Source organism: Brassica oleracea, chromosome C5, assembly GCF_000695525.1.
Source record: "Brassica oleracea var. oleracea cultivar TO1000 chromosome C5, BOL, whole genome shotgun sequence".
In the NCBI taxonomy this organism is placed as follows: Eukaryota; Viridiplantae; Streptophyta; class Magnoliopsida; order Brassicales; family Brassicaceae; genus Brassica; species Brassica oleracea.
Genome location: NC_027752.1, coordinates 16,496,126 through 16,511,400, shown reverse-complemented (window position 1 = coordinate 16,511,400; position 15,275 = coordinate 16,496,126). Strand labels below are relative to the sequence as shown.

At 32.0% G+C, this 15,275-nt stretch overlaps 1 protein-coding gene, 1 long non-coding RNA gene and 1 pseudogene across 2 annotated transcripts; 1 reads left to right on the top strand and 2 right to left on the bottom strand.

Annotated features, from left to right (window-relative positions):
* Window positions 1–2,734: 2,734 nt before the first annotated feature.
* LOC106293193 lies at window positions 2,735–3,753 on the bottom strand. The gene is made up of 2 exons (XR_001260403.1): window positions 3,639–3,753; window positions 2,735–3,547 (listed from the first exon to the last, which is right to left on the bottom strand). It is a non-coding gene; the product is annotated as an uncharacterized LOC106293193 (long non-coding RNA).
* A 615-nt stretch (window positions 3,754–4,368) lies between these two features.
* LOC106344648 lies at window positions 4,369–4,835 on the bottom strand (annotated as a pseudogene).
* Window positions 4,836–5,143: 308 nt separating this feature from the next.
* Window positions 5,144–6,459, top strand: LOC106293580. Its single transcript, XM_013729260.1, has 2 exons — window positions 5,144–5,474; window positions 5,723–6,459. Exons 1-2 carry the CDS (start codon window positions 5,392–5,394, stop codon window positions 6,201–6,203), a joined length of 564 nt encoding a protein of 187 aa, XP_013584714.1. The 5' UTR covers window positions 5,144–5,391; the 3' UTR covers window positions 6,204–6,459.
* The last annotated feature ends 8,816 nt before the right edge of the window (window positions 6,460–15,275 follow it).

The window sequence follows — 15,275 nt, the reverse complement described above, 5'->3', positions numbered from 1 at the left end:
TGGTTAGGGATATGATGCTCATTCAAGTTATGTCTAGCAACCTATAACACTTTTGATGAATAGATTAAACCTAGAATCAGGCACTAAGTGGTTAACTTGATGCAAGCCTTAAGAACAACAGTGAATGAAGACAATCGATTTATAACTTATTTATGTCAAGCTCATGGATCTAACACCCTAACACCCTAGACTAAGCAAGTTGACTACTCAGCCATGAACAGAGAAAACAAAGAGACGGCGACTGAATAAAACATGTGTAGATAAAATATAATAAGGGTTCAGGGGGTTCTTCTCTATGGTGTGAGAGATGGAGCCTTCTCCCTTTACAAAGTATCAAATCACAAATCTCTCAAAGCTCAAGTCTGGTTCCTTGTCTCAAAAACAGCGTAGTAAAATATAGAAAAACAGAAAGAGAAGTTTTATGGAAGCCACTGGCGGCTGGGAAAAAAAAGATGGGATAATTAGGGCAAATCCCGTAATGACTTGTAGTTTCCTTAAAAATCTCTGCCGCTGGAACAGGCACTCGGGTTGCACTGCTCTATCCAGAACAGTCACTCGGGTTGCTCCGCTATCGGGAACAGTCACTCAGACGGTTCCGCGTGAAAATCTCGAGATTGCATTGTGTTTTGTCCTTTTTGTTCCAGCTGGTCTATCTCCAATCCAATGCAACTCCACACCTGCAATGACTCGAAAAGGATTAGGAAGACTCGATAATGACTTGAAAACCAATTAGAAAACATATATACAAGATGCCAAAAACACCATATATCAGTAATCTTGTAAATTGGTGAAGACTTGGGCTTCAAGTCGGCTGTGACCAAACGAGCTTTTTGCGCGCTTCGCTGTCGATCGATGTTCTGATGTGAACATCGATCGATTATTCCTCTTCAATATCGACCGATGGTCGAGCTCGATGGTCATCTCGGGTGCTTGCTTCAAACATCTCCAAAATGCTCCAAAATCATCACTTGTCTCCAAATCACTTCTGATCCTATAAATATACTAAATAAACTCTATAATATAATAATTAATAGTTAAAACATTGATAAGTCATGGGTGAGAGTGGGTTAAATCCATGTTCTATCAAAACACAACTCAAATAATCTCACACTTTAAAGATGATTAGTTTAGAGTTCCATATCAAAACAATTGAACTCATAAACAACTTTGAGTCAATCAGTAATATCATTGCATACTTTTTTTTTACTCAATAATAATTGAAATTGAAATATATTTTTTTAATGCTTTCTTTCACCATCGACCAAATTGTAGAGAAATGATTTGTTTTAATAATTTTTTTTTAACTATTATCTAGATTTGATTAGATTTTTTATACGTTTATAAATTATAATATGAATTGAAACTATTGGTTCGACAGTCCAAAACTCATATAACATGAAACCAAACCAATAATAATAGTTTTTGGTTTATCACCCAAAGAAAACAAAAACCTTAAGCACTTTAACTGAACAAACCAAAATAAATATAGATTTAGAATGATAGTGATTAGAGATGGCAATCATGGACTTGGACCACGGGCCTGGCTCGTAAAGGACTGTCGCGGGACGGTATTGGGACGAGGTTTTCTAAGCCCGTAAATTTGCGGGCTTCGCGGGACAGGTCTTTGCGGGACTGGGCCGAAACGGGTCATGCGGGATTATATGGACCCGCATTTTTTTCATTTCTTATTTTACCTGAAAAAAACGAGAGAGATAGTGAGAAGAAATCGATTCGTGTGACTTTTCCCCTTGAAAACATAAGGAGTTCCGGCGATGATGATTTGAGCTCCTGTGATGATGATTCGAGATCCGGCGATGACGACTCCAGCTTCAGCGATGACGATTCGAGCTCTGGTGTTGTTTTGATTTGGTTTTCTCTTTTTATTAAACACAACTATTAATTGCTTTATTACAATGTGGGATTTCTTGTTTAAGTTGATTGGTTTCGTTCTTAGTACAGTGAAATGGTGTTTTTCTTAAATTAAATATGGTTACAATGATGTTGTATATCATGTGACTTGTATAATTTGACAAATGATTAACGATTTTTTTTTTTGAAATCCAAAGAATTACAAAGAGAGATGGTTTGATGAAAACATACAACACTTGAGCCAAGTTATTACAAAGACAACAACTCAATCAAATTCAAATTTAATAAAATCTGATGATGATAACAAAAAAAGGCTTTTAACTCAAGAACGCAAGCACAAACAGACCTTTATGGCATTGATTTTGATAAGACTTTAGTGAAGCTTAATGAATTCTCTTCAACTCTCTTACACAACTCTTCAATTTGAAGATTCATGAAGAAAGCTGTAGTAGGCGGTTTGACAAGGAGGCATCCCGCGGGACAACCCGCGAAGGCCTATATGTTCTGCGGTACGGGTTTGGGCCGACATTCTGAGGACCGTAGTTCGCGCGGGAAAAGCCAACTGTGGTCCGCTCGATGACTAGCCCGCCGCGGTACGGGACGGGATGGGTAAACCTGTTTGACATCTCTAGTAGTGATATTTTAGGAGATTAAAAATAAAAAACCAACCTAAAACTGAACCAATATCTAGATTAAAGAGACCTAATATCTTTTTATCTAAAAATAATAAAATTAATAATCTCTTTCCACGTACCTAGTGCATAAGTATTTACCAATCTTTTCGTTAACGTTTTTGAAAATGGCTAACATGGCTAACATGAAGTGGTTGTCGATTAATTGCACAAAACCGTACCTATCAACATAGTTTTGTTTGGCACAACATTGTTATCTATTTTATATCACATTGATCAATACATTACGATAACATAAAAAGTTCAAACTAAGAAACAAAAAGATAAAATCTTGATCACTTGGTCTTTAATCTGATGGGGGAAAGCAACCTTATTCCATTTATACATAAAGTGGGTGTAAACACTCAGTTATAACACATGCAAACGGTTAACACTTCTTTAGCAAATATCAAGTTTCTGGCGTACAAATCGATAAACAGAAGCATCATGTTCCTCCGCAAGCCTGAAATCATTGTCGTGTATGTTGTAACATTAAGCAACACTTTAGAATTTGAAACCATCGCCGTGTATGTTGTAACATTACTCTTTTAAAAGAGGAGACTACAAAAAGATAAATCCCAAGAATCATCCATTTTACAAGCCTTCATTCATGTCAAAGCTAATAAGGTGGATGATGCTTGGGATTTATCTTGTTATCACCCAGACAAAAAGAAAGAGTGGACAGTAACACACAAAGAGACCTGGCACATTATAAGACAAAAAAAAAGAAAGAAAAATCCATTTTCACTCAGGACATCATGGTCCTTTACTCTCTTCAAGACCTTGCAAAAAATCGATTAATCATGAGATCATTATAAGTCACTTCGTTTGGGAAAGCAACACTTGATTACCAAATGCGGTGACTTATAATACTCTCATAAAACAATCTTCAGCAACTTCTCAAGAAAAGATAAATCAAGAAAGAGAGAGAGTAAATGATATCTGCATAAACATTTTGTTATATACTTAACCGGATCCAAATACCCTGAGATCCGTTTCCATCCCACCTGCAGAAATAAGATCAAATCATCGTAGTTCAATTGAAAAGAATTGAAAAGCCAGACTATCAAGATTTATCAAGAATAGTTTAGGATCTACCTTTTCAGATTATGAAGTTTCTTTCTTCGCAATCTCAATGGATCGATTCTTGCTCGAGCTTATTGAGATGGATCCAGAGCTCTGTTTCGTGAGTAACAATGTAAACGGCGTACGGCTTTACCTAATAGAGTTCGTTGAGTGGAGGAGCAGTTTTATTATTTTAGGCTAAGATAAGAAAACCGGTTAAGCGACGGTTTAGACTTGCCAACCCGGTTAAAGTAAAATTTAGGAAAGAACCGGTATCCCTAGGTTAGCGTTTTTACTTTTAGATGTTAAATTGTTAATTAATAATTAGGGTTACTATTACTCAGCCTGCTGCCTGGCCCGTAGAAAACTCGGCCTATCATGAGCCCGGATCCACTATAAACCCTCCACATTGTACAGGAGATATAAGTTTAAAATTTTGATTAGTTGTCATATTTTATCAAAATCATTGATTATCAAAAATGGAGGTTTGCAAAGATTATTGTATTATGTGATATTATTTTAATTATATTAGTTGTTTTTTAATTTAATTATTTTTGTTACTTACAACTAAGCGGATCCAAATCGGGTAAAAAATTATCTAGACACGAACCCAAATCTGAAGTTACAAACTTCAGGTTCCGCGCTCACTCGTAATTATGAGATAGCTTCAGTAATTAAAACGTTTATAAAGTAAGTCATCTCAACGTCTTACTAACAATTCAAAGTATTCCAGTTTTTTTTTTTTTAACTTATAAAGAAGTCACTAAACATTTCCATAAGGATGATGATGATGAGGTCCCGTCGGAGGAGGAGGGTACGCCGCGGGTGGTACAGATGTGACCCCGGGAGGATTGTGCCGGTAACCATGTCCTATAACTGGCGCAGGAGCCGGCACAGGGGCGCCATGAGTCACGTGACCTTGAGAAAGGTGGTAGTGAGATTGCTTAGCCATAAGCTTTTCTTCGGCATGAGCAACCATCCATGTTAGCCTCTGCTTCCTTGGCCTTTCGACGTTGGTGTGCTATCTCTTTTTCCTCTTTTGTACGTGCCATCGCCTGCTCCGCCTGTCATGATTAACATTCAAGTTAACCAAACAAGTCGTATAGTTAACTTCATATGAAACGCTAAACATAAAATAAAAATCATAATCTGATTAGAACCTTCTCATACCACCATCCTCTCCTTGGCGGTACTAGCCATATCGCTTAGCTTCTGTTTCGCCGATTGCATTTTTCTCGTGAGGCTCTTTCTTTCTGTTCTCTCTAAGGTGGTGTACAAGTGAATTGGGTTTTTGTTTCATTTAAATACGATGTATGAGCAGCCTCGTCGGTTTCAAATGGGGTGATAATGATATAAATGGCACGTGTTATTGATGTCGTTACGTGTCTTGCTTAAAATCACGAGGCTTCCAAATAGCTGCCACGTAGAAATGATTGGTTGGCCAGATTTGATTTACGGGATCTATCCAACATAATTGGTCGTAAATCGTTGGTTTAGCAACCGAGATCACTGAATTCATTAAACTGGAAATACTCTCTTCCGGTTTATGATATCTTCTCTCGGTTGCTCTCTCTCTCTCTCTCTCTCTCTCTCTCTCTCTCTCTTATCTTCAACCTTTCAACGTAAAGCCCCTAGAAAAAATGGCTCTGGTTTTTCACTATACATCTTGTACTTGGCTTCAGCGAAAGACTTTTCCGATTAATCGGAGATATTCACCAAACATCCGACGAAGAGCTACGACGTGTGAGTTTAGAATTCCGGTAGAAATCTCCAGTCCAGCAGATAGATGAGCTTTGGCTGTTCCTTCGCACAAGGTTCGCTGTACACGATAGTCAACGAGGAGTTGTTCATGAGTTTGAGGTTCCAGAGGTATGCTGTTCTTTGCTGAATCGCAATTAGAGAGTATGATGTTTCTTCCTTCGTTATATCAAATTAGAAGCTGAATCAGTTCATAGCTTAGGTTACTTATACAATTGGACTGTATGCTTTAGATTACAACTTAGAAGGCAATGTATCATCCTCTGGATCATGGATTCTTTGTTATGGTTAGAGCTATTTCATCTGGATATATTTATTTTGCTAATGATACAAATTGAGAATCTATTATGGAAATGCAGGATCAGTACATATTGCACTCAGCTGAATCTCAGAACATTAATCTTCCCTTTGCTTGCAGGCATGGTACTTTCTTCTCTTCACCCCCTCAAGAGTGGGGCAGAATCGTCCGTTTGCGCGATCGGAAAGGCCAAGGAAACCATGCGCGTTGAGTTTCAGAACCGTTTGGCGAGGATCGTCGATTCCCTTGACTCCTCAGCGGACATCCATGTTAGGGATTTGGCCTTGGCAGGCGTCGAGGGAGGGACATACGAGGTTGGTGAAGCGCCTCTGTCTCCGCGAGCCGAAGAGCCTACGCTTCCCATCCGTAGGGTGGAGTTGGTGGATGCGGAAGGAGACTTTGACCTTATCCTTGCGGGCATGAAGTCTGAGTGTATCCTTCCGTCCTGTTCGAATGAGCCCGAGGATGGTGGAGGAAGCGCGGCTCCGATTCCAGAAGGGGCGACTGGCGAGGGTGAGGCTCCGCGTGCGGAGGACGATTGAGTTTGCAGTCTCGTGTGAGAATTTTGTTTTTATGTTCTTGTTTTGTTTCGGCCAAGTGTGGCCGTGTTTTTATCTTGGGACTGGCCGCTTTTGGGTTTGAATCCCCGTCGCTTTTGCGAGTTCTAAATGAACTTCGTTTTTGCGTTCTTAAGAGCTTATCGAATCATTTATATGGGTGTAGAGGGAAGACTACGAGTTGTCATCTCGTAACCTAACTTTGGGTGAACTGTTGTATCCGTGATCTGTTTTGAGAGTTTTCCACAGTAAATTTGCAGGATTTCTGAAGATGCTCGAATATCAGCCAAGAGACAAGTTTTGGGATCTCGTATCAGGGTGTTTGATACTATGCCTAGAGATTTACAGATCAGTGTGATGGGTTTAGGGCAAGACCTAGGTCTAATCACGGCTTTAGGGGGTGCGATGAATACTTCAGCTTACGTTCCCGTATCGTTTTCGACCTGATTCCATCATGCTTTAAATAATAATAATTACATTTACAAATCTTAATAATTTTAAAATATTTTTTTTAAATAGTTTCAAAAAACAATTTCGAATTTCAAAAAGAAAAGAAAAGAAAATTTTCAAAAAAAAAAATTTTAAGTAGAAAAATTATAAAAATGTTCGAATTTGAAAAAAATATATATAAAAACAACTTTTTATTTTCTTATTACTTATACATCTATACCGTAAAAGGTAAAATAGTCTTTTACATTTTTAATGAAACTTCTTTGGGCATTTTCTTTTTTTAATGCTCTTTTGTGACAAAATTTTTTAAAATGGCTATTTAAGAAAATTGTTCAATTTTGTATGTATCAGTATTATTTTCTTTTTAATTTGAAAGCAAAAAATAAATAATCATGCTATATGATTTAGAAAATAAATATATTTTATATTTATTTTACAAAAAAATGATAGAAAAGGGGTAATACAAATTCATGAAAATCTATATCAATCTAAAAAAGTTATGATCAAATTTCATAAGTCAATGTATATAAATTTTCACAATCCACGTAACTTTTTTAAATCTATCAACTCTCAAAATTAACAAACTCTACACAAATTCATCTCCCAGTACTCTTCCTTTAGTTTGGCAGTTGTTTACGGCTGTCATATTTTCAATGGACTCTTAAATGTTTCATCATCCATGTACTTTTTGAGTGTGATGCATTCCCCTCCAGAGTAGTTTGGGGTCCCCGATTGTTTTCTTCTTTTCTTTTGGCGTGTATGTGTTCGTTTCGTGTATTTTCTCAGATTTATACGTTTTGTTATTTTATCGAGAAATTTCATATGATAGTTTTTTTAAGTTTTTGTCATAAAATAACATAGAAAAATAACTAAAATAAGTTTAATTAAATAGTAAAAATGCATATATACCTTAGAATTAATTAAGACATAGAGTTTAGAGTTAAGGGGTAGAGTTTTGAGCATAGGATTTCAAATTTAAAAAATAAAAAATTAAAATTAAAATTTTCGAAATAAAAAGAAGATATTTTGATCATTTTTTGTTGAAGACTATTTTTGTAATAAAAACTTAAAAAGGCTATCTGAGAAAATTACCTTATTTTATTTGTTTAACCAAAATGTTTTTTTATCAATTCTCGTAGAAATGCGCTTAGTGATATAGCGTGAACCTTTTTTAAAAGGACCACCATAGTGTCTGAACGAAATTTGAATTTTTTTTATGAATTATTTTATATAATATTCCGATAATTTGTTATCAGATTAACAGATAAATTGTATGAACTGAAATCATAGCTATATTTTATTGCGTTTATTTCTGTTTTTCTATTTCTATATGTAGTTTTCAAATATCATTATTTTATATATAAAAGATCTACTAGAGAGAATGTTATTCAATAGTGGATTTCAAGTTTAATTATCTTAGGTTCCATAATCAATTTCTTTTCAATGATTGGTTTTAAATTTGTTTTATTAAAATCTAGTACTATTGGTATTTAGAAAATTGATTGTTCTATTATATTTAGAAAATTGATTGGTTTTAAATTTGTTTTATTATATTTAGAAAATTTTATCAAAATATTTTTAATCTAATGTTATTGATTGTTCTTTATACTGTTTTTCATTAATTGTTTTTAAAATATACTATTATTCAACTAAAGATTTGAATATAACTTTTTAAAAAGTTATGTAATTCATATTTGATAGATTATTAAAATTTAACTAACTTGAAAATATCAAAATAGTTTGAGTATAATCTCATATATACACTATATCAAAATCTGACATTTTACAATTCAGATTTAAAATCATTGCTTATTATATAAATTTACGTCGTTGTGAAAAAGTTTGTGGTCATACCTCTCTCCTCTCCGTTCTCTCACTGAAATCTTTCACGGAGAGTGAGATGAGAAAGAAAGATTTTGTTTAATCATCTGGTCTTTTGATCAGATGTTTTGGTTTGTATCATATTTCCGTTTATCGGACTTCTTGTTTTCACTCGGCGAATAATAAAAGTTTCTGATTTAGATCTTTCTAAATCAGATTGGTCCTTTGCAAGGCGATCTATTGCGTGTGTTTTTTTTGTTTTAATGAGCTACCTTTCTCTAGTTCTTTCATTCTACTCTCTGTTAACTCTCAGATATTGATTTCTCTTTTCGGTAGCATGCTTGAATCTTAAATTGGGTAGGTATAAATCTTCGCTCATGGAGTCTAAGCGGAATTTCCTCAAAATTTTAAGAATCAAGAGATAGATTAAGCTAGGATGACTCGGTGTGGAACTCTAGATGAGACGGAGCTTCCTATAATAGACAGTGTTCCGGCAAGGTTCTATGTCGATTCCTCTGAAGCTTTTTGGGAGAAGACTTCTGGCGATTGGAGGAACAGTCTTGAGTAGATTAACAGCGACCAAGAGAAAGAGAAGCAAACAAGTGGTTCAGGTGAGTCGGAGATGGTGAACGATGGCAGATCGGCAAGAAGTTCTGGTGGCGTGTTCTCTCTCTTGGTCTCCGGAAGCGGTGAAGCCCTAAAGGATGACGCGTGTCTTTTACACGTGTTACTCATGCAACTTAGTCTTATCTTTTCTTTCGGGCTTATCTTGGGCTGAATGTAATTTAATTTAACTTGAATCACTTGTATAAATTTGCCCTTTGGGCTTAAATCAAATGGGTTGACAAAAAAAAATGGAAAAAGTTTGTGGTCTCATTAAAACCCAACATTCACCTCCTAAGAAAAATGATTTTCTCATTATTTGACCAAACAATCTTTTTATAAAGAAATATCTTATAAAGTTCAACCTTCATCACATTTTTATTGGGAAATTGCCACAAATACCACATTCATAATCACTTTTCATATGCTTACACTAATTACTTTTACCTTCACTTTTAATGAAGGGTAAAAGACACTTATATCCCTAGGATTAACTAATCTAGACTTAGGGTCTGACTGGTTTTTCTGCTACGACCCGCAAACGCAGCTTTTGCGGTTGGTACCGGTTGACAGTGTTTTGAAACAATCATACAAATCACTCCAAATCGCTCCGAACCTCTTAAAATCAAAAGATAGTTCCAGCTAGCGTTTGCGGTTGCGGACAGTTGGGGGTGGAAAAATAAATATAAAATTATTTTCAAAAATATTTTAAAATTTTAAAATTTTAAAATTTAAAATTTAAAATGGAAATATTATAAATAAAAATATAAAAATATATACATATTTTATATATTAATTAAAATTCACAAACAGTATGCTTTATAAAAACTTTAAACTAACTATTTATTAGAATTTTTAAACATTTCTATACACACATATATAAAGATATACACATATATAAAATGAAATAAAAAAAAAATATAGAATTTTTTAATATAAATCTTCAAAAAATATTTATTAAAATTATAACTTTCAACTAATTTGAATTTTTTATAAATAAACCTAATATTTTTATTAATCATATTATATTGATAACTATTATATTTTATTACAATAGTATGTTTTTTATATTTTTTTAATGTTATAATATGTTGATATGGGTAATTTATTATTAAACCGCTACAATATCTTATAATCAACCAGTCACAAATATCTCGCAAACGCAACAATTTTCAAACGTTGTACCAATCATATAAAACGCTTAATAACGCTTGAAACCGCAATCATCCGCATCTACAAACTCCCGCAACCCAACCAATGCGTTTAAACCAGTCGGGCCCTTAGGGTTTAGAGTTGATGGGTGGGGTAGAGTTTTTGGAATGTGAAATTTAGGATTCTAATATATATATAAATAAATCATTTTTTAAAATAGTTTCAAACATAATTTTTGATTTTAAAAAGAAATATTGAAAAAAAAAATTAGAAAAAAAAATTCAAAAAAACAATTTATAAAAAAGTTCGTAATTGAAAAAATATAACTTGAAAACATATTTTTTTTATTTAAATAATAATTTATTATATATATATATATAGCAGTGGTATAACAGTCTCTTGCCACTTAATGAAGAAAGTATTTTTGAAAATGTCCCTTTAGTGGTGGTAAAGATGAAAAGTGGTACTATCAAATTGGTAAACATAAAATTTCCCCATTTTTATTTTTCAAACCCAAAACATAATTTTCTTCATAAATTAAATATAACTCTCATCTTTTCACCAAACCCAGATTTTAGTTCTATGTATATTTTATATCGTTCTTTAAATTTTGATATTACATTTTAAATTAGAATTTTCTTACAATAAAGTTCAATCTATATTATTATTTCTTAAATGATTTTATCTCTCTAAGCTCTCACGTCAAAAATTAGAGTGGCTGTAGTTGTTATTATCATTCATAATTTTATTAATTATATTTACTTATCAATTAGATTTATTTATCATATTATAGGAATCTGAAAATATTATTTACTGTGTTATTTTAAAATTATTATATATTATTATGTTAAATATTGTTGGAGAAATTTTATGTTTACCACTTTCATGGCACAACGTTTCATCTTTATCACCCACAAAATGAGCATTTTCAAAAATACATTCTTCATTAAGTGGCAAAAGACTCTTATACCTTTATTATATAAATAAATAAATAAATTTTTTTTTTATGTTTTCGAATTATACCTTTTCAAATTTGAACTTTTTTATAAATTTTTTTTTTGAATTTTTTTTCCAAATTTGTTTTAAATTGTTTTTCAAAATTTCTTTTTGAAAATCGAAAATTATTTTTGAAACTATTTTTTAAAAAATTTTATATATTTTTTAAGTATTTATTTATATATTTATTAAAATACTAAATTTCACATTCCAAAAACCCTACCTCACCTTTCAACTCTAAACCCTAAGTCTAGATTAGTTAATCCTAATGATATAAGTGTCTTTTACTCTTCACTAAAAATGAGAGTAAAAGTGATTAGTATAAACATGAAAAGTGGTACTATGAATGTGGTATTTGTGGCAATTTTTCAATATTGTTTACTGTCTTTTTATCCAAACTTTCTTCGCAAAGGTTTTAAGTGTTATTATCCAAAATTAATAAGTACTGTGTGAAATATTGTATATCATTACGTAAATTATTATATATTATTATGTAAAATATTATTATTATTATGAAAAATATTATATTTTATGATGTAAAATATTTTTTACTCTAATGAATATTTATCGATAATTTATCATATAATTAACAACAAATTTTATATTAACAACTTTAGATTTATTATTAGATTATATAATTAATTATAAGTTAATAAAATAAAATAGGTTTAAAGGTATTTTGAAAATAATAATATAATTCTCAAATATTGTGTTGTTATCCAAAAATAATATTTTAGTCATAAAAGTTAAAGTTTAGAAAATAAAATGAAACATGTATATTACTATTACCCATCCATCAGTTAACAACATTTACAAATTTTCAATATTCAAAAGTTTGCATTTGTTAGCAACTCTGTTTTTAGCTTTGGCCTGCGAGTTCAATTTGTCAAAAGGTTTATTGAATCAACTACCTTAATCCTCCTCTTAATCCCCTCTCGTTAATTCTCACTGTTGTCTTCCCACTATTGTCTTCCCACTATTGTCTCCTGGTTCTATTAAAGTTACTTTTTTTTCTTTCTAAAAGTGATTAAAGTTACTTCTTCTCCTAATTTAATTTGACTATTTAAATTAACTTATAATCTCATGAATATGATGTATCAGAAAATCTACGTGAGCCAGTAGAGGATGGGTTTACACTTCACCTATTCAACGTACTTTTGGTCATTGCCAAATTTTAACTGGTGACAGTAATTACCTGGATTAGTCTTAAGCTTTGCTCATATGATAATGATTAAAAGTATAAAATAGTAATTTATGATGCTGGTCTTTAAATTTATAATGTTTGCATTAATAAATATTCATAAGAAGATTATAGTGGAAAAAATACCTAGTTCTATTATATAAATCAAATGATATGATGTTGAATTAATAAATAAATTGACATAGATTAATATGTCTAGGTAAATCTTATATCTTGAATTATAAAATGAATTAAAAATTAAAATCTGATTTACTTACAATTTAATAGTTTTGAACTGAACTTATACAATCAGTAACACTCCCTAAATTGAGTTTTAACATAGATTTATTATTATATTACATATTATAAAAATTATTGTGTAAACAATTCTATAATCGACAATTCTACGTATTTGATGAGTGTCTGACATTTTTACTTATGCTACCACCTCATGAAGATCAATATATGGCAGTTCTACTTATGTCCCTTTAAAGATTTCATGTATCTGTTTCCTCCCTTAATCAAAATAATGGTCAATAAAAAAAATTTTGGACTGGAAACACAAACTGACTTTCAGGTGTAAAAACACTCATTTAAACAAACAACATTTAAAAACGTTTTCAAAAATGCTGTTTAAGAATTTCAATCTAGTTTATAAGAAAATAAGGAAAAGATGTGTTTTAGATTTTTTTTTTAAAAAACCTGAAAAGTATGAATTCTAAGTGTTGAGTTTGTGTTTCAAAAGTAAACTCAAATATCTATTTTCACTTCATTTAAATGGGTTAAAATAATGTTTATAGGCATTTTGTCATTGAATGAAGAGTCTGTATTGAAGTTGTTTGGTTTTCGACTATCTTCAATTTAAATGGATTTTAACTTTAAAACTTATTCCTTAAATGTTTTCTGAAGCGTAATATTATTTATTTTCTACTAGCAGGCATATTGTCTCGTGCTAAGTTGTTACAAAGTTTTTTTTTGGTCCGCCATATTATTACCGCTTATCCCTTATATATTACTAGATCTTTTTTCCGCGCTACGCGCGGATTAGGCGTGGACATGTTATCCGATATCTGAATTCATACCCCAATCTGATTCGAAAAATCCAAACCGAAATCCGACTGAAGTGGCAAAATACCCGAACGGATATTAAGTTAGGAGAGACTGGATATCCGTACCCGAATAGATACTATTCGAACCCAACTGGATATCTGAAGATAACATAACATATGTATACTTAACCCCATGTTTCTAATTTAGTTCTCTTATTTTTTTCAAAATATTTATATTGATGTTGCATATGGTTCAGAGATTAGATAATATGAATATAATTACGGATAAAGTCATTTACTTCTCACTTAAAATGCATGTCAAGCATTTTTCATACATAAATAAAAATTGCACTCAAAATCTCAAAATAACAACCAGATTAATTTTTCAATTTTAAATTTTTATCTCCAAATCTGTTAATCGTCCAACCAATAAAAAACAGAAAATCAGTTAAGTTAATGGTAAAAATTTTAGTACAAAAACTTGAGCAATGAAGAATTTAATTTTTTTGTCTAAATCTAAATATCAGAACCCGGTCCGAAATAACAAAATAAAGATAAAAAATATCATAACCTGACCCGATATGTAAAAATACTCGAACGGGTTCTAGAGCACAGTTTCAGAGGACAAAAAGGAAGTGAGATAGATTTATATGAACATATAATTCTTAAGAATATTAGATATCGTAAATCATCTTGCACCGAGTAAGACTTTAGAACCATCGATGACTCTTCATCTTAAGTTTTTGGGAATGATTCTTTTGTGGTATGTTGTTGGGATTGAGAAATCTCCTAAACGGCAGCAACAAATATCCATTTGTTCTGTTTTCTTTTGTTTTGTGAGTATTTGACTGGTGTTTTTTTTGTTCTTGAAGCCATTTTCATGTCGTCGGTTCAGACAAAAGAAGTATCACAATGACACAAACAAAACCTCGTATCGTTAATAATTTACTATTTATCAGAATCCTTCAAAATTTGAAAATGTGGCCTTTACTTCTGTATGTTGTAACTCTATTGGCATGTGATATTAATGAAAAAATAAAACATACAGCAAAAAGGTAATAAAACTAAAACACTTTTACTAAAACAGAAGAAAGAAAGATCATATACTTAGTAATTCGGTCACCTCAAAAGACTTAGCAATCACCTGAGAATTATCGAGCAAGATCCTAATTATAATAAGGTCCATAAAACATAAAAGCATCCTACAAATCTATGAGAAGTCTATGAACCTCATAGAATACATAAAGAAAATAATCTTTCAATTGCACGTTTGGTTACCATGTGCATACAAAAACAGATAAACAAAATAAAATTATTCACCCACATGTGTCCGGAAATTCCAAATACACAAAGTTCCAGAAGAAACTTGCTAGCTAGAAACCTGCAAACTAATGTGATATCAGTTTCCATTCTGAGTAGCAGAAACTAAAAGTAAAGCTATAAAACAACAAAAGTGGTGCTACTCCACAAAATAAAGGATACCAAATGGTCAAAAAATTTCTTTCGGTCACTACAACTCAGCTGCATGAGAGAACAATGAAAATGCCTAAATTACCATGGTTATGTATGATGCAGATCCACAGACCTTACTCTCTCAAACCTTTGAGCTAATTCTTTCTGATCCAAAAAAAATAACATGTAAACACAGTTTAAAACCATAGTGAATGATCTAAAAGAAATCTCCTAAATACATACATGTATATAGTAAAACAATACATTGATCTCAAGTCTAGGAAGTTGTTTTAACAAAAAGAAAGAAACCCGTAGTCTGTATCAACCATAAATAAGATCGTAAACTAAAAAAAA

Excerpts from the sequence above, each read along its gene's own strand:
- LOC106293580 (XM_013729260.1), top strand. The coding sequence starts at position 5,392 with ATGAGCTTTGGCTGTTCCTTCGCACAAGGTTCGCTGTACACGATAGTC. Across the intron at positions 5,475-5,722 it reads ATGAGTTTGAGGTTCCAGAG|GATCAGTACATATTGCACTC; the intron begins GTATGCTGTTCT and ends ATGGAAATGCAG.